Below are 25,256 nucleotides of genomic sequence, written 5' to 3'. Positions count from 1 at the left end.
ATGTTGATTATCAACATTTAATTTTCACAATAACAATATTATTATGGTCTTGTGAAAATTAAATGTTGATTATCACCATTTAATTTTCAGAAGACCATATGGCTTTATTATATATAGGATAGGATTAGATAAAAATACATAATGTATATGTTATCACCTTGTACTCATCTCTATTTCAACCGCTTATTAAAATTAATCTTACAAGAGGGAAAAGTTCTTAAGTTCGCCCTTTCCCCACCCATTAGACCTTCACCATATATTATTACCTACTAGTCTAATTCAATCTAGACATTTTACAAACTTTATTCCTTAGTATTCATTTTGAGACCACACTTGGCTCATCAACCTTGGAGCACACACTCTTCCATCGTCTCTCCAAATCAATCAAAATTCAACTTGAAGATTTGCCTACCAATCACCATCACGGGATGAGATTCTTTTTTATCTTAAAAATTTCATCATTTAATATATATTTTTATAATTTAATTTCCAACTCACAACATATATACAAATTTTACTTGTAAGCCTAAATTTATGCAATTAGATGTCAACCTCTCACCAAGAAAATTAATAGAAGTCAATGGTCTATCTTTCTGCATTCCTAACTACTAGGTTGTTAAGTTAGAATGCAATTTGAAAAATAATAAGAAAATTATGAGCTACAATAACCTTTTACAAATCATTAATAAAGGGATCAAAAATTTAATTTTCAATTCAAAACTAAAAATTGAGACACATATTGATGTGATAATGATGAACGATTTAGTGGTTGTACTCGGGTGGTCAGACTCAAACCAGTTTGACCAATAATTTCATGAATGTGTTCTCTTAAATTTTTTATTTTCTTTTATATTTAAGGAGATTACTTATTTTTGTAGGCAATTAATTTGTAATTAATAAGCAATATTTTTTGGGATTTTTAGAATTTTATTTCCTAATTTGGATGAGTGTTTTAATTAGCTTGAGTTGTATAAATACCCTGATAAAGGACTTGTAAAGGGTTCAAAATCCTTGATACACAAATTAAAGCAATAAACACTTTTCCACAACTCTACTAATTTTTCTCTTAGAAATTTTTCTTGCTTTCAAACGGTTTTGTTGGCCACCCGAGGGGTCGCAAATCATAAAATTAAACCAACACATATAACAACCACTGCTAATAGTAAATGCACAACTTTATACCTATTAACATCTATCACTACATCAAAAGTTGTAACTAGTAAAGAATGATGAATTTAATTACTCGACCTTCTAAGTCCCTATTACTCTACACTGAGGCTCGATCTCATGACCTCCCATATGGGAGAGTCACTACATGTTATCTGAGCACAAGGTGTTTGGCCATAATTTAAGAGTTTAACTTGCATTAACTCTCATAAATAAGTTAGTCACGAACCCTACCTAGCAGTCTAGCACATTATTAAAATATTTAAAATAATAATTTTCAATATCGCTCAATTTTAATTTTATGACTTTCTTTACTAGTTGCTCGAGTTTAACTTGCATTAACTATCATAAGTAAGTTAGCTAGGAACCCTACCTAGTAGTTTTAATTTTATTACTTTCTTTACTAGTTGCTCGAGTTTAACTTGCATTAACTCTCATAAGTAAGTTAGTTACGAACACTAGTTACGTAGTAGTTTTAATTTTATGACTTTCTTTACTAGTTGCTCGAGTTTAACTTGCATTAACTCTCATAAGTAAGTTAGTTACGAGCCCTACCTAGTAGTCCAACACATTATTAAAATAATAATTTTTAATATCAGCCAATTTTAATTTTATGACTATCTTTAGTGGTTGCTCTTGTTGAGAGTTAAACTCAAGACCTCCCGCTTACTAAACGGGTGCTCTAACCAACTGAGCTACAAAAGCTAGCCATAGATTTATAATGGTCCTGTTTGGTAAAATGGCTGTTAGCTGATAGCTGTTTGCTGTTAGCTGATTGTGTTAATTAGAGGGTATAAATAGTTGATAACATTAGATGAGTGTAGAAAAGTGTTTGGTAAATTAGCTGTTAGCTGATAGCTGTTTGGTATAATTTCTTTTCTCAAAAAGCTAATTGAAAAAGTTGCTTGGAGTAGCTTTTTGAATTTTAGCTTTTTGAAGTTGCAAAAAGCTAATTAACCAAATATTTCTATTGATATTTTAACTAAACAAAACAATTAATAATAGTCAAATAAGCCAAAATTTGCCTATAGGCCAATTTTTTACCAAACAGGGCCAATGTGCTTTATATTCGAATCATTTTATCAAAATAATTATGTTTCATATTTTGTTATGATTATTTTTATAATGTTTTGATGCAGTTTATTTGTCGACCATATCCAACAATATTTATAGATATATACTTCGTATGTATTTTATTAATTTTTTTAAACCATTTTTTTGTTTTAATATTTGTCTTTACTGACAAAATTTTTTGGCACCACCCCCACTCCAAAGTTCAACTTTTCTAAAATTAAAAATGGTACAACAGCAGACAACAGTAATGGGCACAACAATATAAGTTACCTATAATTCTATAAACGGAAACTACAAGTCTACAAGAAAATAGAAATAAGAAGTCTTCCAAATTCCAATCCTCCCAAGGGCCAAAAAGCGAAAAAAAAAAAAAAAAAAAAAAACTAAAAAAAAAACTAAAAAACGGTGGGTTGGATACTTGCCTACTTGGCGCAGTGTTTCTCCATTTCTGGTAAGTTTAATCCTTCTTTTCTTAAAAGATTAAATTTTTAATCCAAAGCGCTCCCACACATCGATTCCACAAAACATTTAAAAAGATATAAATTACAATAATTTAATAATAAGGTTAAATGTCAATACATACAAAGAATCTGTTTACATTGAATATAATCTCTATCCATTAAAATTCAAACTTTGATTTCTTTTTCAAATATTATCTACTAAATAAGTAAGCTAAACCCGTAGAATCTACCTAATCTAGAAGAAGTAGAAGAAGCCTTCACACTAACCTCTAAACCAAATGCTTAAAATATCTTTTTTCGCCTTTTCTTCCTTCAGTAGAGTCCTGAACCGTTCACCGAACGTTTCGATTATTATCAGCTGATAAAGTTCTTTATCGTCTCGTCTCTACTACTTCGTCTTTCTGTGAAGAATGATTCAAACTTTTAGCTTCGTTTGATTTATTCTTCTTACCAAGTCTCACTAAATTTACACATTTCCCTTTCTGCACTCCTGGAAACAAGTGAAAGCTTTTTTTTTTCTTGATTACAACCAAATTCTCAATCTGGGCAGTGACCTTTTGCTAAACCCAGTTCTTGATTCTTCTTCATTTTGAGTGGAATCTCATTTTTCGCCTTCCTGGAAGACTGAAATAGAGAAATGGGTCTGTGTTTAGGCAAGGATAAGCCTGCAGAGTCAAAGGCCAATGGGTATCATGGTGAAATTGTGAATCAGAATCAAATTCAGTACACAAAATCTCCTGGCCCAGAAGCTCAACTGCCTGTGGTGAGGCCTCAACCAAGCCCAAAACCAGCTTTCAGGTCAGATACAATTCTGGGAAAGGCATATGAAGATGTTAGGTCACATTATAGTCTTGGGAAAGAATTGGGTAGGGGCCAATTTGGGGTTACTTATCTTTGTACTGAGATCAGTAGTGGTCAACAATATGCTTGCAAATCAATATCCAAGAAAAAGCTTGTTACCAAGGCTGATAAGGAGGACATGAGAAGAGAGATTCAGATTATGCAGCACTTGAGTGGGCAGCCTAATATTGTTGCCTTTAAAGGTGCTTATGAGGACAAGAGCTCTGTTTATCTTGTGATGGAGCTTTGTGCTGGTGGAGAGCTGTTTGATAGGATCATTGCTAATGGGCATTATAGTGAAAAGGCTGCTGCCTCGCTTTGTCGGTCCATTGTGAATGTTGTGAATGTTTGCCATTTTATGGGCGTAATGCACCGTGATCTTAAGCCAGAGAATTTCTTGCTGTCTGATAAAGCTGAAAATGCTGCCTTGAAGGCAACCGATTTTGGCCTCTCTGTGTTCATTGAGCAAGGTAAATTGCTTATGAATTCGGGCATTTGTATCTTAATCTTGTAGTGTACAGAAATTCGTTATGTTGCTTAATCGTTTTACCTTCTAGGTTTCGAGGTCTTGGTGGGCATTTCCATGTGATTTTCGTGTTTAGTTGAATTGTAGTTATCTAGGATGCACTTCTTTCGTTATTGAACCGTGACTCTGAACCATATTTCCAATGGCATATTGCAGGGAGAAAATGTTGAGAAATGTAGTCTAAGGATCTGATAGTTGACGAGTTTAAGAAAGTTTAACAACTCTCATCCTCGATAATTTAAGTACTCAGAATGCAAAACCAATACTAGGACTTGTTTGCATATAGCCATTAATGTGCAATCCAACTACGAGCTTAGGCTTTTAGTTGAGATGAAGCACATGCTTCAATTTGATATCAGAGTCAGACCAAAGGTTATGGGTGGTTCGAATCTCAGCGCCACCCATAAGCGACTACAGTCCACGTGTTGCTTGGAACCCACCGCACACGTGAGGGGGCGTGTTGAGCATATAGCCATTAATGTGCAATCCAACTACAAGCTTAGACTTTTAGTTGAAATGGAGCACATGCTTCAATTGGACTTAGCCATTGGCTTCAATTCGTTTTTTTCCAGTGCAAAAGCACATTGTTTGTCATGATGTCTTGATGAAAGCTGAAAGTTCTCTATAGTGATTTTAGCGTTGAATCTTCTGCAGGAAAGGTGTACAAGGATATAGTTGGAAGTGCTTACTATGTTCCTCCTGAAGTGTTGCGACGTAAGTATGGGAAGGAAGCAGACATCTGGAGTGCAGGTGTTATATTGTACATATTACTCAGCGGTGTCCCTCCGTTCTGGGCTGGTAAAGACGATATATCTTATATCTATCTCGTCATGCTCAGCAAGAAAGTTGTTTGATAGTTAAGCAACATAGAGTCGTTACAACTAGGCTTTATGGCATTTTGAACATTTTTCTCTGCAGAAACTGAGCGGGGAATTTTTGATGCTATACTTGAGGGAGAAATTGACTTCGAAAGTGAACCGTGGCCTTCTATATCGAGTAGTGCCAAGGACCTGGTACGAAGGATGCTAACGGAAGATCCAAAGAGACGCATTACTGCTGCTCAAGTTCTTGGTATGTGTATCCTAATTCAATAAAAAAAATCAATATTGGTAACTCTAATGCAACTCTTTGTATGTTTGGCTGATAGAGCATCCATGGATGAGAGGAGGAGAAGCGTCTGATAAACCAATAGACAGTGCAGTCCTCTCGAGAATGAAGCAATTCAGAGCGATGAACAAACTCAAAAAGCTTGCCCTTAAGGTAATCTCAGAAGCTACTGAAACTCAAGTGCATCTTAATTCGATGTAACAATGACAAAAGGGATGAATCAATCCCCTTCTAGTACGCTCGTTGAGCTGTGTGCTAAATGGACTTTTGGATCCCAGGTAATTGCAGAAAATCTCTCGGCAGAAGAAATCCAGGGGCTGAAATCTATGTTCATGAACATGGATACCGATAAGAGTGGCACGATTACATATGAAGAGCTGAAGACTGGATTGGCTAAACTCGGGTCCAAGCTCACAGAATCTGAAGTCAAGCAGTTGATGGAAGCTGTAAGTAAGCTCGTTGCATTACTTGATCAGAGACCGAATATCGTTTCATTACTTGATCTAGCCAAAACCCGAACACCCTATATCGTTTCATTACTTGACTAGCCAAACCCGAACAGTGTTTCATTACTTGATCTTAGCCAAACCCAAACACCCTATGTTCGGCTTTGGCTCGTTTACACCCCTATTGGCTATCAGATATAGACAACGGGAAACACAAGCTTGTCATATGAAGGACTCGTGGTATCGTTAATTTCAATTTTTTTTTTCAAACACTTGCAGGCAGATGTGGATGGAGATGGCTCAATTGACTATATAGAATTCATCACTGCTACAATGCACAAACACAGGCTAGAAAGAGAAGAGAATCTATACAAAGCATTTCAGTATTTTGATAAAGATAGTAGTGGGTAAAGTCTGCAGCACATCTTGTAAAAATTAATGTAATTCAGTACACAATACAATACACTCATTCTGTTTTCCACTATTGTAGGTTTATAACTCGAGATGAACTGCAAACAGCTCTGAAGGAACATGGAATAGCTGATGCAGAAACTATAAAAGAGATTATAGCTGAAGTGGATATAGACAATGTAAGCTATCTTCTCTTCCCAGTTCAAAAGCTTATGATTCATCTGAACATCAGTGATAATTTGATAAAATTTTCAGGATGGAACCATCAACTATGAAGAGTTCTGCACCATGATGAGAACTGGAAGCAAACAGCCAGGCAAGCTCTTCTAACATCATGTAATTTATGCTCTGGGATGGCCATGGAATCATTGTAGCTTTACTGGCTGGCCAGTAATTGTATTGAGAAATTTCTTTCAGTATCTGTTCTTACCTCATATTTATAACAAGAACAAATGTATTATGATAAATATAAAACCCACATTTATTGCTGGAAGAGAAAGTTGAATTACAATTCAACAGCCACCCCATGACATGACTATGGGCATGGAAATCAATTCAAAATGAAAAATTCAGGAAAAAAAAAAAGGCAAACAACACCAGTACTGCAATATATTTGTATAATCTATAGTCTTATGATTGCACACAGACAGTGGAGGTAAAGAAGGACTAGAAACCATGAATCTTAATCTGATCCTTCTTCACGAGCCCAGCACTGACAAGGAACTGGGACACGTTCTTGCGCTGATCGCCTTGGAGCTGTATCACCTTCCCCAGCTCCTTGTCCTGCACAACATTACCGTTGCAGCAAAACTCTTTCTTGAGGTCTTTGAGGATCTTGTCGTAACTGTACTCCTTCCTCAGCCCTTGCACAGTTGTCAGACTCTTCTTTCCATTCCTCTGCTGGATGCGGATATGCACATACTCCTTCGCTCCAGGGGCGCCCGATTCCTTGGCCTCGGCAAACGGATCAAAAGCGGTTGGGAGATGAGCCTCGATATCAACCATGTAACTTGCTTGATGAAGAAAACTGTCGCTTCGATCTGAAACCTTTACCAGCGAGCTGCAGATCAAAAACCCCCATCAAAACCATAAATCCCGATCATAATTCATAACAACAGATCATATTATATCACATCAAACAAAATCAACAACGAATAATCCATGAATTCTTCCAAAGATCAAAACATTAGGGCTGATGAACCGCTCCTACTGTAATCCAATCTTCAACAGAAGGATACATAGGAAACCCTAATGGCCACAAAATTAAATTCAACGCAAAATTTCAGAGAGAATCTAATAATCTATTGAGCTCGAGACATGGATCGCATCAAATCAAAATCTAACAAATAATAATCATAAACGAAAACTAAAAGAAGAAGAAAACGGAGAAAAGCTTATAATTACTAACCTTGAGAGCGTAGAAGGCAAAAGCTTCAATGAATGAATTTGTATATGGGAAAGAGGAGAAGCGTGAGGGGTATATAAAGGGGTGGAATGAGGCGGTGGGTCCATAGTATTCGAGCCACGTACATTTAACCACCGTCTATTCTACGGTTAATTCGAATTTGATACGGAATATAATTATAGTTTGCCGTCTTTAAGAAACGCGTAGATTCCACGCATCCGCTGGAAAACACGACAACATAAAATTCGGGTGTCAGAGAAATCCTAGTGGACCCACCTCACTCGGGTCAAAAGATTTTGGACCCACATCGTCATCCTCATCTACTAGCCTAGTACGTGAAGAATCTAGATACATCTATCGTGTTCGGTATTTTGCGTGAGGCGGTGGGGACTTTCTTTTCTTTTTCTTAAAAAAAAAAAAAAGAACAAATTACTGTAAATATGTACACCGGAATAAATTAATACTTAATCTTAGGGATGGCAACGAGGCGTGACGAGGCGAGGCGGGGGCGGGGAATATACTCCGCCTTCTCGTCTTCGTCTCTGCGACTCCGACCCCGTCCTAATCTCCGTCCCCATCTCCGGCGAGAAATTAAAAAAATTTTTCGTTTTCATCCTCGCGGGAAATTTGGCGGGGACGGGAAATTTCTATTTCTGGTCAATCCATAGTTAATGTGTAAAAGTAATACAACTTTTTAAAAAATAAAAACAAAAAAAATTGAAATTCATAGTCAATATATTCTAATAATCTAATTAATCCTATATATACACATTCAATATTCATAGTGCATACAATGTAATCAATATTCAATATATTCTAAATTTTAATTCCTTCATCCAATATATACATACTGTTTGAATAATTGAATAGTACTTACTGTGTTTTAAATTTTAATTTTAAAATCTAATAAAACTAATTAACTAAATAACTAATAATCTAATTCCTAATTCCTAATATATATATATATATATATATATATATATATATATATATATATATATATTTCTTTTTTTAATTTTTTAATTTTCGGGGACGGGACGGGGCGGGAGGGGTTTCCCCGTCTCCGGTGGGGAATTTAAAAAATTCTCCATCCCCGTCCCCGATCCCCGAAATTTTTTCCCGTACCCGTCCCGATCCCCTACGAGGACGGGGACGGTTCACATTGCTATCCCTAGCTAATTTACTATTCTACATATTTACTAAATTAAAATCACTTAAAATAAAATTGATTTATTATTATTTATTACATCTAATTAAATTATTTTTAATTATAACAAATACTTTGTTCATCTCATTTTATTTAAAACTGAAAATTTATGTCAACGGATTAACACGATAATGATATGTTACATTTTAATTAAACACAAACATGATTTTAAAGTGAGTTAAATTAGTCACGCAATAGGTAGATTTAGTTAACAGGTTTTGAGTCCACATGAAATGATAAATTGTTTAAAATATTTTAAACATATTAATATAATTTTTTTGAGTATTATAACTCCCTTACAATGCAATATTTGTTCATAACTACTTTTTCAATCTATTGAAGCACAAAGAAAATAGAACTTTTAATTTTTTTAGAGAAATTTTAGTTTTGGTAATATAACTGTTGGGTGTTGTTAATTAAAATTCACAACTTTTAAAATTATCAATTTAATACCATGACTACTCAATTAGCGAAATAAGAAATTAAAACATTTTCCTGATTAAACCTAGCCTTTTGGTTCATATGTACGCATGCGTTTCTATTTTTACATAGTGAGTGTATATAATTGACAAAAGAAAACAAAAATATTAAGGGTAAATTTGGTGAGGAAGTATAAACATACAACACAAAGAGAACTAAAGAAAAGCATTTTCCTTTCAAAAAAAAGAAAAAAAGAAAAGCATTTAATGTCAAGTTAGTTTACTACAGATTTTTTAAGTAAAACCAAATATATTAGTTATTTGCAGTAAACACATTTTCTGAAATTATTTTTAAAGGCATTTTTTTTTTCTGGCTCGAACCCAACACATCTCAGGGAGCAACGTGATATCAATGGACTACAAGGTCTTTGGTATTTTTTAAAGGCATTTAATTGGTAAACCATTATCAGGTCATCTGAAGCTGAACACTGATGTTGTTGTTAATGTTGTCCACAACCGAGCGGGGTTCGGCTGGGTCTTGAGAGATCACAATGGGCACTTCCTGGCGGCATCATGCGTAACAGGCCTGGGAGTTTCTTCACCAAAGGAAGCAGAGGCTTTGGCCATTAGGGAAGCTTTGAGCTGGATCAAGATCGAGAATGGACCTTCACAATGTGCAGATTGAATGTGATGCGTTGCAGATTGTTCACGGTCTCAATTACGACCAAGATGTATCTTCATGTGATTTAATGCTTCTTGATGTTAAATATATGCTTCGTTCTCTTATCGACGTTGCTATCTCTTATGTTAATCGTACTGCGAACAGTGTCCCGTTCTTTGTCTGTACGTCAGGAGTGGGTTACTACCCCTCTGCCTTTTATTGTTAACGAACTCTATGCCGATTTACATTAATGGAAGTTCTATTTGATTTTTTTTTTTTTTTAAAAAAAAAAACCTTAAAAAATGGGGAAATTTTTTAGAAAATAAATAAAGAAAATAAAAGGATTAGAAAGTGGGGTCAAATTAAACCAATTTCTAGTAAAAATTGATAAATAAATATCCATGGTGCATGTAGCCAACTGGACTGAGAATTATACAGTTGTGAGACCAGACATCTGTATCAACATTCAAGTCTGTAATATAATGCATTCCACATGGAACATACCGAGGCCACAAAACCCAAATCTGTTCAACCCAAACTAAACTTTACATCTTTTTCTACTTACAAAACGACAGCCAAGTTGGCAAGTTGGCCTGGAGCACATACATTAGTTCAAGTTGTTCCACTGAAAAATTGAAAATGATTATATTATAGGAATATCTGCACTCACCTCAAAACTCAAAAGATCGGAAGGGGATAAACTTCAGCTCTGATCAGTGACGGATCCAGAAATCTTTTTCAGTGGGAGCGAAGATTTTACTAACGAGATATTTTTCTTAGAGACTGAGCCATAAATATTGTTAACTATGGGATGAAAAATTAAAATACATCAAGATAAAAAATATTTAAAACAAAATATAAAACATAATTAATTAGACAAAACAGTTCGAATGGAAAACACATTATAATCACTCATCACACTATTAATATTAAAAAGCAAAAATAAAAATAAAATAGAGAAGAAGTCACAATGTTATAAATAAATAAAAATCCAATTAGAATTCTCACTATTAATATTTAAAAATGCCAAAAATAAATTTCAATCATCTCACTATTAATATTTTTTTTAAAAAAAAAACCACAATATTACAAATAAAAAAATCCAATTAGAATAGTGCTACAAGGTAGCAACCCTGGACACTTTGAATGAGAATAGGTAGCATTACCATCTAAGCTAAATTAACATTTAATTAACTTTTGATATATTTAATATATAAACATTTACTATCTATATAAGGACCTATAGATACAACATATATATACTATGGGATGGGGATGGGGATGGGGGAGTGGGGGCAGCTGGCTCCGCCACTAACTCGATCTTTGCATACAATGAAAAGAGGGCAAGGTTTTGAGTGGCTGGCTGTTTCAATTTTGATCAAAAAGAGAATCGAGATTTGACCGGCTGAATTAGTTGCATCTTGGAGATGTAAAGTATTATTATGAGAAAATAAGAAGACAATAGCCAACGTACAATAGGGAATGAAAATTGAACAATACACAATCTTTTGGATAGAAATATATTTAGGTGAATAGAAAAAGATTCAAACTGAACAATCAAGATGGCTGAACGCTGCCCGCAGAATCCAATCATCTCTGCCATTCCATTCACTCAGAGAAGCAAATTAAAGCTTCCAGGCTATATATGTATCTGCTCTGCTTCACATATAAGGTTAAGCCCCTCTAGCCTTCAACAAAAATCATACAATTTCCATCACAATGATACAAAGCAAATCTCATGCCTGACAAAACTTATAAACACACATACAGTTCTCTGCTCCATTTTTTGCTATGAAAGCGAAGCATGTCCACGAACAATTTCTCCCATTGAAAATAGAGCAGAAATATTTTCTCTTAATAAGGCCGTAACTAAAAGAATTTCTCGCTGGGCTTAATAATGTGAGCCTGTAACCCAAGTGGACAATTGTTATGCTGTGGAAATGTAGACACACTTCTATGTTCATATTTACAATTACAGAACTCTATATTTACAATTATGAACAATTTTATAACTGTGCCCAGGTTCCACAGCATAATTTGCCCTAAGTGGGAGCATTTAGATTAGGGACGTCAACGGGGCGGGGGACATACCCCCCATCCCCGCCCCCGACTTTTTTCCCATTCCCCGTCCCCGTCCCCATCCCCGTCGGGGAATGGAAAACTCCCCCCATCCCCATCCCCACGGGGATTATTCGGGTACGGGGAATCCCCACCCCATTAATAAGTTATAAAAAAAATTAAAAATTAAACATTCAAAAATATTGAAATAAATAACGTATATATATTCATCCCCAATTTAAAATAGTATTCAATATTTTACAATTAAACATGTTATTTAAATATGCATTTCATAAGCATGACAAACAATGACAAGAATGCTTCTAAAATTATATATATTGTATACAAAGTAATACATATGTGTGTGTACTCCCCATACATACATACATACATCGGGGACAGGGCGGGGCGGGAAGAGAACTCCCCATCCCCGTCCCCGTCCCCAGCGGGGAATTCAAAATTGCCCCCATCTCCATCCCCGATCCCCTATTTCTATCCCCATCCCCGTCCCCGTAGGGACGGGGAATCGGGTTCCCCGTCGAGTGCGGGTACAATTGACATCTCTAATTTAGATGGTGGAACAATTGGACTTGCCTTGAAGGTTGGGCTCGGGGTGCTATCTTCAGCCCTGCCCATTCCAAGTGGTGAGTGTACGGTGGAGTCTTTGCAAAGGCGGGTGCATTCAGTATGTAAATTGTGTATTTTTAAATCCAGGTTCACATAATAATTTGTCCTGAAGTCATTTTCTTTCCTTAAACATTAATAGGTATGTTTATCTCACTTTTAAAATCTTTCATTCTAATTTTTTTTTTTCAATTTAGAAAAAAAAATTTTACAACCACATTTTTCTAACAATGGTTATCTTCCATTTTTTTTTAAACTACAACATTATAAAATTACATTAATATCTACCTCATGTCATGACCAATCTGAGCAAACTATCCACACACTACCATGTCAAATTTGTCGGTGAGATTCCAACACTGTGATCTCTACTATGCTACTATAAATAGAGATCACTATCAACTAATTGAGTGATCTGATTTTACATCTTCCACATTTTACTATAATCATATATCGCTTTTATTTATTTAAATGAACATTAATTTGTCAATTGTTATGTAATGACAAAATTGAATGCATACTTTATTTATAGAGTTAATTTTACTGGGGTCTTTTGTCTTTGGTGGCAATTTCAAATTTAGTCTCAGACTATAGTTTTTGCCATTTAACATCCAAGACTATTATTTTTTGACACTTTCAGTTCTCCTCATGACTTTTCCTATTTTTAGTAAATGCATTTTTTTCTTTTCATGCTTTTCTTTTTGCTATTTTTCTGATTTCAACCGATTTAATTATTTAGGACTTTAGATAACCTTTGATTTTTAGTAACCATATTTTTCAACCAATTTTTAGTAAAGTCGCTTGCCGAGCCACCCGACGTTGTCGGCACGTCACTGCTGCCCGAGATCCATCCGGCTGCAGCTGCTGTAGCGATGTCAGGTACCACGCCACCATCGAGAGTCTGCCGCGTCGATGCTGGATACCACCACACGAAGAGCAAGGCCACGGCTGGAGCGGTCCTCCTCAACATAAATGGGGGGTATGTTTCAGCCTTCTGCGCTCCTCTTCCGGATTGTTTTTCTCCACTTAACAATATTAAAGAAGTTTCAGGTTCTCCAAACGATATTTCAAAAAAAAAAAAAAAAAAAAAAAGTTCTCCAAACGAATTCAGCTTTAATCTTGAAAAATAGTCAGAGATTCAAGTTTCGTGTAGCATTGAAAATTTGTTTCAATGTCTGATTGTAAGAATGTTTTATCATTGAATCGGTCTTATTGTAAACTTTTCATCGTATGATTAATGAATTAGCTCTTTTATTTCAAAAAAAAAAAAAAATCATTTGTTTTTTCTTGGTAATAAACCACAGGTCTTGTAGATTTTTATGAAAGTAGACTTATGTACAAGAATTAAAGTTTGCCATGAAGTAGACATGTGGATTTTTCGATTGCAATTTTTTGGAATTTGTAGTAGACTTATGTATTGATAATAGTTTTATTACCAAGAAGAAAAATGAGAGTTTTGAGTGGTTAATAATATCATTTAAACATATTTGTTGACCGTTGACGGATGACAAAAAATGCTAGGAGCCTAGGACCAAAGGAGATGTTTTAAAAAATGACTAAAAGTAACAAGACACATAAATTTAAGATCAAAAAAAGGAAAATGACTTAACACTTAAAACTGAATAGATCAAAATGCCATTATATTTAAGGCCATTTAAATGGTTTTGTGTATAAAGGATCAAAAATGGTCATGTCACCAATAATACTAGAACCAAATGATTTTTTTTTTTAAAGTACTAAAAGTGTACTGACACCTATAAATGTAAGACAAAAAATGGAATTAACTCTATTTTTAATATAATAAAAATATTTATTAATTTATTTTTTATATTTATTAATTTTATAATACAATAGAAATATTATTTTCTTATTTAATTTTTAAAAAAAAAATCACTGATCATTTTCTTTGACGGTTGATCAGTTGCACACTTGCTTGCACGTTCTAGATCTGGACCTCCTTAAGGTCTAGCTTTAAGACCTCTCAATAAGGGTGACCTAATTACTAAAAATATTTTTATTTTATTAAAAATAAAATAATAAATGATACTTAATATCCAAAAAACCTTATACCGCTACATATTAGTCTAGTCACTGTCACATTAGCGATAACCTACTAAATAAGTGTCTATAACAACTTGACCCTTCGTACCCTATCTACATTTATCTTCACCAACGAGGGTTATCGCCATTCCCACATAATAAGTGTTTTATATTTTATTTCGGAAGAGGAGGCCCCAAAAGCTTGCCATGACTTGACTCTAACATGATTAACTGGGCGCCATTATGTGGCTATGCAAATTAGGTGCTGGGATGAGCAGGCAAACGCTTGAACTAACTCCATTTCAACTTAACTTGCCGAATAGGTCCGTCCAAACTCCAAAGCATATTTTTCAAATTTCTGCAAAATGAACTCAAAAAATAGATGAATTTAATTATTTGGAAAGGGAAAAGGGAGCAGAGTGGAACATACATTTTGCTCAAAATATACTTCTTTACCTTAACTAAGCCATATAAAACAGAGAAAGATTCAAACTGCACAATCAAGATGGATAAAAGTCATCTATGGGCAACAACATTTGATCTGCTGCTAACTTTTCACATTTAGTATCCATAATCCATAAAAGGATCAAATTAGTATCACAAAAAATCTGTATGCATATGTAATCTCAACTCACAACCCTAATTTCCCCTAAACTCAATAAATGATCAAAACTGCTAAATTTTACATATATAGTACCAAGGCTTTCAAATAATGCTGAAGCTCTTTCATCATATCATTTCCTCCCTCGCCTGCATCAATATATGATCGAGCACATTTCTAAACTAAACAATAAAAACATATGAAAATAATGTGAAATGGGAATAAAAATGAAGCAAATTAAAGCTTATAGGGTGTGACTGGATACTGCCAGCAGAACCCAATCATCTCTGCCATTCCATTCAGTGAAGCAAGAGCCATGCATAAACACAAGTACAAGCATGATAGTTGTCTGCTCCATTTCTTTCTCCCATGAAAGCCAAACAAGTCCTCGCACAACTTCCCACATCGAAATCAGATGAGAAATATGTTCTCTTAATAAGTCCCTAGCTAGAAGCATCACTCTCTGGGCTTTGTAATGTGAGCCTGTAACCCCAGCGGGAGAATTAAGATGGTGGAAAACTGGGCTGTGGGTTGGCGGGAAGTGTTCTGCGTATGCTGAGGTGAGTGGCGGAGGTGCTGAAGTAACTGGCCGGGGGAGACTCCACTAACATGTACATGTAATATAGAGTTACGATGCTTGTAGCAATTCCCACGAACCTTAGTCATTTTTAATTATACCACATGAAGCTGCAATACCGGATTGGCCCCTCTTACTCTATCTACATTTATCTTCACTAACGAGGGTTGTTGCCATTCCCACATAATAACTGTCTTATATTTTATTTTGGAAGAGGAGGCGCCAAAATTAAGTCTTTGTTCAAGCAACGTCGTCGAAACTTTCATTGTTCCCAACTTCATCAATCCCTGCATTTCTCATGCTCATTAGTCATTCCCCTCTGTTCTCTTCTTCTCTCTTTTCTCTGTCATTCCATTCACTCAGTGAAGCAAAGTAAAGCTTCCAGGCTATCTCTGCTTCACATATAAGCCCCTCACCCCTTCAACAAAAATGATACAATTTCCATCACAAAAACAAAAATCAAGGCTTCGCAAATCTAATAGCTGTCAAAAACCATGAGTGAGTACACGATAGTTGTCTGCTCCACTTTTTCCCCGTGAAATCCAAACAAGGCCTTGCACAATATCCCACATTGAAACCAGATGAGAAATAGTTTCTCTTAATAACTCCCTAGGTAGAAGAATTGCTTGCTGGGCTTGGTAGCGCGAGCTTGTAAACCAAGCGGGAGCATTAAGATGATGGAATAGGTGGGCTTGCCTTGAAGGTTGGGCTGGGGTTGCTATCTACTGGCCTGCCTATTCCAAGTGGTGAGTTGTACGGTGGAGTTTCTGCGAAGGCACAGGCTTCACTGTCCTTAGATCGGAGGGCTGGCTTCACAGAGCAGCAATAACCTCCTCCTCTCTGCGGTGGAAGGATAACTGGCTGGTACGACCTCAGTTCACTAGCACTTGATGGGCTGCCTAGGTGAACCACCATCATTTTCTTTTGGGGCCAGTTAGCAACAAAGCCAATGTGAAGTAAAAAAAAAAAAAAAAAAAAAAAACCCTTCAATTTCTTTTAAGTACCCATATCTGCCATTTCATTCAATGAAGCAAAGCTTCCAAGCTATGTATCTGCTTTACAAATAAGTCCTATGTTTTTGGTGAACAATAATAGAACGCAAATCTCATAGCAGTCAAAAACCATGCACAAACATCAGCTCTCTGCTCCAATTTTTTCTATGTCCTCACACAACTCACCAAATATGTTCTCTTAATAAGAGCCTAGCTAGGAGGAATGCTCGTTGGGGTTGGTAACACGAGCATTAAGTCAGTATGCTGAGAAACAAAGTTCTTTACCTCAGTGGAAGGCACAATCCAGTCCAGAGATCAAGAAGAGGAAAGTGCAGACAAAAAAGGCTGCAAGGATATGGCAAGAGATCCATACATTGTAATATTCTGTATATTTTCTGCCGATGAACATAAATCTTCACTCAGAAATGTTTCTTCTCTCTCAATCTCCTCAATTACAAACCTTACACTGTTTAGATGATCAGTTAGATAACTTGTCTCAAAGCTATACAATGAAGAATTGTAGAGAAAACAATCTATATAAATATATCTGGACTCTTCCACAGGCTTCAGTTTTTGATAAGTCCTTTAAAAAAAACTCTTGTAATAATGAAATAAAGTTTAAAAGCTAAAATGGCAGATGCTAGAGTAACAAGATTGTGCCGCATGCCAAGTTATGTTATTATTGATCAAGGCCACAATCAAACATCATGGATTGTATAATACCAATTAGATTATTCAAGTAAATAATCCATAAACTAGAGTTGATTATAAATTCCCAAAAAAAAAAAGAGTTGATTATAAATTATTCATGATGTAAACTCAACAGCTCAAGACGGGTAGGATAAGCCCAAATTAATTTTGATTTGCAACAGCTACCATATATCTCAAACATTCACCAATCTATAAAGGCAACATAACATTCAACCAGTGGACGATAGTGGATAGAAAGATAGCCTAAGCATCAGCAAGCTAAGCCATATAAAATAGAGAAAGATTCAAACTGAACAATCAAGATGGATGGAAGTGTAGGAGCAAAAACTATAAATAAATGGAAGGAAGGTTGAATGGAGTTGAGTTTCCCATAAATAATTAGGTGTTATTCCAAGGTATTGATTGGGAATACCTCCAATTGAAGTGTCTGAAGCACATTACTGAAATTGGTTGAATTCGAGCTGGAACTCATTGTAACCCTGGTACTCGTGTTGTCAAGGGAACTTCTTGAGAGTACACTCAACTTGTCTTCGTCATCTTGAATCTCACCATCTATGGAGATAAGACCTTTGAGCAGCTTCTGCAGCTAAAATCCTGAGCTTCATAATTCCAAAATATTTTCATTTACCTAGAAATATCACAAAACAAATTATTGGCACATATTACTTTGAGCATATATATATATATATATATATATATATATATGTGTGTGTGTGTGTGTGTGTGTGTGTGTGTGTGTGTGTGTGTGTGTGTTCCTTTAAATATGAAAAATGTTACAAAGTATAGTTTTAATGGTGATTGATGCTTTCAGCAAATTTCATCTTCTAATTGATTTGAAGTGGTAAATGGTTCACAAAAATGATGAGACTTTATATTGACTCCTATTATTTTAGTACATACAGTGCAAAAATAAGGAATATGAGGAATTTCAAACTGAGCTGAGAGTTATGACCCTGAGATACTCTTCCACCATTGCAATTGCCTCTATGTAAACTGCCTACATTATTTATCCACTATCCATAAAAGGATCAAATTGTACACAAAAAATTTGTGTGCATAATCTATCTCAAATCACAACCCTAATTTTCCCTAAACTCAATAAATGATCAAAACTGCTAAATGTTACATATATAGTACCAATGCTTCCAAATAATGCTTCCTTCACTATTTTGCGACCAGAACCAGTCTATACGAACCACTGCTGCAACTTCAATTCATATCTAAAACTTTAGCCGCCACAATTTAAACTAAATAATAAAACATATGAAAATATATAATGTGAGATGGAAATGAAAATGAAGCAAAGCTTATAGGGTGTGATTGGACGCTGCCAGCAGAACCCAATCATATCTGCAATTCCATTCAGGGAAGCAAAGCTTCCAAGCTATGTCTCTGAAATTTCATTCAGTGAACAAAAATGATACAATTTTCATCACAAAATTAAAATAAAAATCAAGGCTTCATCTACATATCTAAGTTTTGGTGAACAATATGATACACCACCGCAAAAACCATGAGTACACGATAGTTGTCTGCTCCATTTTTTCCCCATGAAAGCCAAACCAGCCCTCGCACAATTCCCACATCGAAACCAGATGAAGAATATGTTCTCTTAATAACTCCCTAGCTAGAAGAATTGCTTGCTGGGCTTGGTAGCGTGAGCTTGTAACCCGAGTGGGAGCATTAAGATGGTGGAACAGTTGAGCTTGCCCTGAAGGCTGGGCTTAGTATGCTATCTTCTGGCCTGCCCATTCCAAGTAGTGAGTTGATGGAGGAGTTTCCACGAAGGTGGAGGCTTCTGTGTCCTTAGAACGGAGGGTACTGCGTGAGGCTGGCTTCACAGAGCAGCGAAGACCTCCTCCTCTCTGCAGTGGAAGGATAATGGGCTGGTGCATATTCAGTCCACTAGTGCCTGATTGGCTGTCCAAATTGAACCACCATCTTTTTACCTGTTGGCCAAGTTAGCATGGGCCACACAGCCCAATAAAGCCTTTACAACAGTTAGAGAGCTAAATGGGAGTGTGAAGTGTTCGGCCATGTTAGCATGGGCAACAAGAACATTTTTTTCCAAATTTAATATTTTAGATAAAATTATTCAAAATTTCAAATGATTTTAAAATTGAAATATTCAGAATATTTGTGAATGTGTTTAGTATTGGGACTCCTTAATAAAAGCAATATTGTATTATATATGTAAATTCTATTAAGTATATATACATTTTAAAAACAAAAAATTAAGCATCAGATAGACTAGAAGAGGTAAAGGACCAGAAACCACTCAGAAGCTGGAATTTCCTTGATAAAGAAGCATCAGACTAGACGAGGTAAAAGTACTAAACTCACATGCATATTTATGTTGATGTTGCAAATTCATATCTTTGACAAGCTTGATAACCACTCTAAGTATCTGCTCCAAAACCTTGAATGGAAACACAGATCAGATTATATGTCAGCATGCTGAGAAACAAAGTTCTTTACGTCCAGTCCAGAGATGAAGAAGAGGAAAGTGCAGATAAAAGGCTGCAAGAGATCCATACATTGTAATATTCTGCAAATTTTCTGCGGATGAACATAAATCTTTAGGCGTTATTCCAAGGTACTGATTGGGAGCACCTCCAATTGAAAGAGCTTGCCGATACTCTTTCACCATCACAATTGCCTCCACGTAAACTGCCTACATTATTATTTATCCATTATCGATAAAAGCATCAAATTGTACACAAAGTAGCATGACAAAAAATCTGTATGCATAATCTATCTCAAATCACAATCCTAATTTCCCATAAACTCAATAAACGATCAAAACTGCTATATTTTACATATGTAGTACCAAGGCTTCCAAATAATGTCGCCGCTCTTACATCATTTCCTCCCAAGCCTGCATCAATATATAGTCGAGCACATTTCATATAAAATACAAATAAAAATACAAGTGTATAGATGGAGAGAGTACAAGTTGGAGAACCCAATCATCTCTGCCATTCCATTCACTCAGTGAAGCAAATTAAAGCCCCCTAGCTGGCCTTCAACAAAAATTATACAATTTCCATCACAAAAACACAAATCAAGGCTTCGCAAATCTCATAACTGTCAAAAACCATGAGTACACGATAGTTGTCTGCTCCACTTTTTCCCCATCAAAGCCAAACAAGCCCTTGCACAATTTCCCACATCGAAACCAGGTGAGAAATATTTTCTCTTAATAAATCCCTAGCTAGAAAAATGTCTTGCTGGGCTTGTAGCGCGAGCTTGTGACCCAAGTGGGGGCATTAAGATGGTGGAACAGTTGGGCTTGCCTTAAAGGTTGGGTTGGGTTGCTATCTACTGGCCTGCCCGTTCCAAGTGGTGAGTTGTGTTAAAAGCTAGAAAGGGTTCTTGTATTGTATCTAACTTCAAGTTACAAGTCTATATATAGGTCTACAAAAGTAAACAATAATAAATAAAGAAACTACTCATCTCCCCAAGGCTTTAATTACTGAGGCTTGTGAGCTGCCCATTTAATTACTAAGGCTAGTGAGCTGCCCAAGACTTTTAATATTCCAACACTCCCCCTCAAGCTGGAGCGTATAAATCAAAAGCTCCCAGCTTGCTACAAATGTATTCAATCCTCTTGCTACAAATGTATTCAATCCTAGGTCCACGGAGAGATTTGGTGAGAACATCAGCAAGTTGATCATTTGACCCAACAAATGTGGTAACAATGTCTCCGGATGCGACCTTCTCTCGTATAAAGTGGCAATCAACCTCAATATGTTTAGTCCTTTCATGGTAGACAGGATTAGACGCAATGTGGAGCGCTGCTTGATTATCACAAATTAATTTCATAGGACCATGCTTATAGAAATTGAGTTCTGTAAGAAGTTGTTTAACCCAAATTAGCTCACATATTCCAAGTGCCATTGCTCGGTATTCAGCTTCTGCGCTTGAGCGTGCAACCACATCTTGTTTCTTACTTTTCCAAGAGACAAGATTACCTCCAAATAGAATACAATATCCTGATGTTGATCTCCTATCCCAAGGACATCCAGCCCAATCTGCATCTGTATAGCCAACAATTTCTGTATGTCCATGATCTTTATAGAGCAACCCTGTACCTGGAGACCTTTTCACATATCTCAATATTCTGACGGCTGCATCCCAATGACTTTGACATGGCTCTTGCAAAAATTGGCTAACTACACTTACAGCAAATGAGATGTCTGGTCGAGTGATAGTCAAGTACAATAGCTTGCCAACTAATCTCCGATACTTACTTGAATTGGATAGGAGCTCCCCCTGTCTTGGAAGAAGTTTGACATTTGGATCCATGGGTGTGTCAACTGGTTTGCAATTTGTCATTCCTGTTTCTTCAAGAATATCCAAAACATATTTTCGTTGAGACACATAGATACCTTGTTTGGATTGAGCAACTTCAATACCAAGAAAATATTTCAATTTTCCAAGATCCTTTGTCTCGAAATGTTGAAACAAATGTTTCTTAAGCTGATTTATTCCTTCACTATCATTCCCTGTAATGACAATATCATCAACATAAACCACAAGATATATACTTTTTCCAAGTAGATGTTTATAGAAAACAGAATGGTCAGCCTTGCTTTGAATCATGCCAAATTGTTGGATCACATCTCTAAATCTCCCAAACCAGGCACGTGGAGATTGCTTCAACCCATAGAGAGAGCGCTTAAGACGACAAACAAGATTAGCTCCTGTCTTAGCCACAAATCCAGGTGGCTGCTCCATATACACTTCCTCATTCAGATCCCCATGTAAGAAGGCATTCTTTATATCCAACTGATACAGTGGCCAGTGATGGTTGGCTGCCATTGAGAGTAAGAGGCGGATAGAAGTGATCTTGGCCACCGGTGAGAAGGTATCCGTGTAGTCAATGCCAAAAACCTGTGTGTATCCTTTAGCCACAAGTCGAGCTTTGAGTCTATCAACTTGTCCATCTGGACCAACCTTCACATTATACACCCATCTACAACCAACCACAGTTTTACCAGGAGGTAAAGGTACTAACTCCCAAGTCCCGGAAGAATGTAGTGCATTCATTTCATCAACCATTGCTTGAGTCCACCCTGGATTAGTTAATGCCTCCTTGACATTGTTTGGAACAAAAGCAGTTGACAAACTAGCAATGAAGGCACAATATGATGGAGACAGACGTTTTTGTGAAAGGAAATTATAGATAGGGTAAGGATTTCGAGTGGATCTTTTACCTACCCGACTGGCAATGGGAGAGTCTGTCGTGGTGTTTTGGGCAGCATCATTGGGTAACAATGATGTAGAACATGACTCAACTGGATGTCTATCCTCTTGGGAATCTTAACGATTGCGTCGTTGGTAGGTGTACAACAACGGTGGAATATGTCCTTCCTCTTGAATGGTTGGAGTTGGAATAGTTCTTTCAGGAATAGGTATGGTCCTTTCAGGAACAGTGGGAGATATAGGTTCTGAGAAAGTAGGAACAGGGAGAATTTCTGTGATTTCAATGGGTTCCCCTAGGAAATTAGACTCAACGGAGGTGGAAGAGAAAAAAGGTGTTGTTTCAAAAAAGGTAACATCGGAAGAGGTATAAAACCGGTGTGTTCTAGGACAGTAACACTTAAAGCCTTTTTGGAGGCGAGAATACCCAAGGAAAACACATTTTATTGCCTTGGCATCAAGTTTATCACGCCCTGGAGAAGTATTATGAACAAAGCAAGTACACCCAAAGATTCGCAATGGAAGCTTATGGAGAGGTTCCTGTGGACGTAAGATATGAAGAGGAATTTTTCCTTGCAAAACAGAGGAAGGCATACGATTTATGAGATAGCAAGAGTGAAGTATAGCATGCCCCCAAAAATTCTTAGGTACCTTGTTATGAATAAGCAAAGTACGAGCTGTTTCAACAAGATGACGAATTTTTTGTTCAGCAACTCCATTCTGTTGAGGAGTTCTAGCACATGATGATTCATGAAGTATTCCATTTGAGGAAAAGAAAGAAGTGAAAGGGTCAGAAAAATATTCTCTTGCATTATCACTGCGTAAGATTTTGAGAGATGCCCCAAATTGATTCACAATTTCATTGTAGAATTTTTGAAACACATCAAATAATTCAAAACGGTTCTTCATTAGAAAAACCCAAGTGCATCGAGAGAAATCATCAATGAAGACAACAAAATATGAGAAACCCAAAGTGGATGAAACTCGACACGGTCCCCAAACATCAGAGTGAACTAAAGAAAATGGGGTATTGGCCCTCTTATTCACTCTACTAGGATATGAAGCCCTTGAGTGCTTCCCAAGCTGACATGATTCACACTCTATGGTTTTTAAATTCGACAATCCAGGAACCAGTTGTTTTAATTTATTGAGGTCAGGATGTCCTAAACGACAATGGTTAAGAAGGGGTGAAATAGAAGCCGAGCAAGCTGTTTTGGTATTGGCAGAACATGAAAGATGGTATAGACCTCGTGATTCATATCCTACACCAATTGTCCCTTTTGTTTGACGGTTTTGAATAACCACCGAATCAGAAGAAAAGGTGACAAGGCAATTAAGTGAGTGAGTAAGTTGATTAACTGAAATCAAATTGAAATGGCAACCAGGAATGTAAAGGACATTGGATAAAGACAAAGAATGAATGGTGACTTTTCCAATTCCTATAGCTTTTCCTTTTGATCCATCACCAAATGTGACATCGGGAAGAGAATCTGAGAACTCAATATTAGAGAAAAATGAGAGATTACCAGAAATGTGATCAGTGGCTCCAGAATCAAGAATCCAAGATGAATCAGATTTTAATGCAAGAGCAGTATGAGACAAGTTGGTCCTTGCAACTTTCAGCATGCTGTTTAAACTCTCATGTTTTGCCATAGCTTTCAGAAAAATATGAAAAAATCACCATATAATCGCAGAAAAGGGACAAACTGAGTTGGAAAATTTTGTCGGAAAAGGGATGATGAACAGTCACCACTGTTCATCGGCTGTAGGTGTTTGAGAGAAATTTCAGGCCCCAAAAAAGAGGCTCTGATACCATGTTAAAAGCTAGAAAGGGTTCTTGTATTGTATCTAACTTCAAGTTACAAGTCTATATATAGGTCTACAAAAGTAAACAATAATAAATAAAGAAACTACTCATCTCCCCAAGGCTTTAATTACTGAGGCTTGTGAGCTGCCCATTTAATTACTAAGGCTAGTGAGCTGCCCAAGACTTTTAATATTCCAACAAGTTGTATGGTGGAGTTTCTGCGAAGGCGGAGGCTTCACTGTCCTTAGATCGGAGGGCACTGCGTGAGGCTGGCTTCACAGAGCAGCGATAACCTCCTCCTCTCTGCGGTGGAAGGATAACTGGCCGGTGCAACCTCAGCCCACTACTGCCGGATGGGCTCCCCAAATGAACCACCATCTTTTTCTTTTGGGGCCACACAGCCAATAAACTTATAAACCCCTTTACAACAATGAAGAATTTAGAGAGCTAAGTGGGAGGGAGTGTGAAGTGTTTCAGCACTGTATACTGGAGTCATTTTCACATTCTTTAGCATTATAATTATGTATGTTTATCTCAATTTTTTAACAAAAAAAAAAAAAAATTACAGTTTAGAAAAACACTTTTTAGGTAAAATTATTTAAAATTTCATATGAATTTTTAAATTTAAATATTCAGAATATTTATGAATGTGTTTAGTATTGGGACTCCTTAATAGTAGCAATGTTGTATTATGTAAACTGTATTTGTCTACAAGGATTCAATATTTTCTCACATTCGTTTATACTGTTTTGTCTCCTTCAAGCAACTCAATTCCTGCTGCTAAGACCTCTTCAAGCAAGTTGGTACCATTGCTCTAAAAACTAAAAAGAATACTTTAAAATGGCCAAAAATGATACCATATTAAGAATGTCAATATTTAAAAAAGTAACTCCAAAAACCATTTTAAAAACTAAGTA

At 36.2% G+C, this 25,256-nt stretch overlaps 2 protein-coding genes and 1 non-coding gene across 4 annotated transcripts; 1 reads left to right on the top strand and 2 right to left on the bottom strand.

Annotated features, from left to right (window-relative positions):
- Window positions 1-1,798: 1,798 nt before the first annotated feature.
- TRNAT-AGU lies at window positions 1,799-1,872 on the bottom strand. Its single transcript has one exon. It is a non-coding gene; the product is annotated as a tRNA-Thr (tRNA).
- Window positions 1,873-3,017: 1,145 nt separating this feature from the next.
- LOC109190434 (calcium-dependent protein kinase 19-like) lies at window positions 3,018-6,617 on the top strand. 2 transcript variants are annotated; one of them, XM_019340918.1, is made up of 9 exons: window positions 3,018-4,012; window positions 4,723-4,866; window positions 4,987-5,139; window positions 5,216-5,328; window positions 5,454-5,621; window positions 5,901-6,028; window positions 6,112-6,211; window positions 6,288-6,367; window positions 6,413-6,617. In XM_019340918.1, the coding sequence occupies exons 1-8, from the start codon at window positions 3,340-3,342 to the stop codon at window positions 6,360-6,362; spliced, it is 1,554 nt and encodes a 517-aa protein (XP_019196463.1). In that variant the 5' UTR covers window positions 3,018-3,339; the 3' UTR covers window positions 6,363-6,367; window positions 6,413-6,617. The 2 variants fall into 2 exon arrangements, with proteins under 2 accessions (XP_019196463.1, XP_019196462.1); XM_019340917.1 differs by having other exon boundaries at window positions 6,288-6,617.
- Window positions 6,486-7,559, bottom strand: LOC109190435 (protein translation factor SUI1 homolog 2-like). Its single transcript, XM_019340919.1, has 2 exons — window positions 7,441-7,559; window positions 6,486-7,092 (listed from the first exon to the last, which is right to left on the bottom strand). The coding sequence occupies exons 1-2, from the start codon at window positions 7,542-7,544 to the stop codon at window positions 6,699-6,701; spliced, it is 498 nt and encodes a 165-aa protein (XP_019196464.1). The 5' UTR covers window positions 7,545-7,559; the 3' UTR covers window positions 6,486-6,698.
- Between the last annotated feature and the right edge of the window lie 17,697 nt (window positions 7,560-25,256).

This window comes from Ipomoea nil, unplaced genomic scaffold, assembly GCF_001879475.1.
Source record: "Ipomoea nil cultivar Tokyo-kokei standard unplaced genomic scaffold, Asagao_1.1 scaffold1576, whole genome shotgun sequence".
NCBI classification, from domain to species: Eukaryota; Viridiplantae; Streptophyta; class Magnoliopsida; order Solanales; family Convolvulaceae; genus Ipomoea; species Ipomoea nil.
This window is presented reverse-complemented; position numbering and strand designations above follow the sequence as displayed.

Coding starts and splice junctions, on each gene's coding strand:
- LOC109190435 (XM_019340919.1), bottom strand. CDS start 7,544: ATGGACCCACCGCCTCATTCCACCCCTTTATATACCCCTCACGCTTCT. Junction 7,093..7,440: donor TTGCCTTCTACGCTCTCAAG/GTTAGTAATTAT, acceptor TTTGATCTGCAG/CTCGCTGGTAAAGGTTTCAG.
- LOC109190434 (XM_019340918.1), top strand. CDS start 3,340: ATGGGTCTGTGTTTAGGCAAGGATAAGCCTGCAGAGTCAAAGGCCAAT. Junction 4,013..4,722: donor CTCTGTGTTCATTGAGCAAG/GTAAATTGCTTA, acceptor AATCTTCTGCAG/GAAAGGTGTACAAGGATATA. Junction 5,329..5,453: donor TCAAAAAGCTTGCCCTTAAG/GTAATCTCAGAA, acceptor TTTGGATCCCAG/GTAATTGCAGAAAATCTCTC.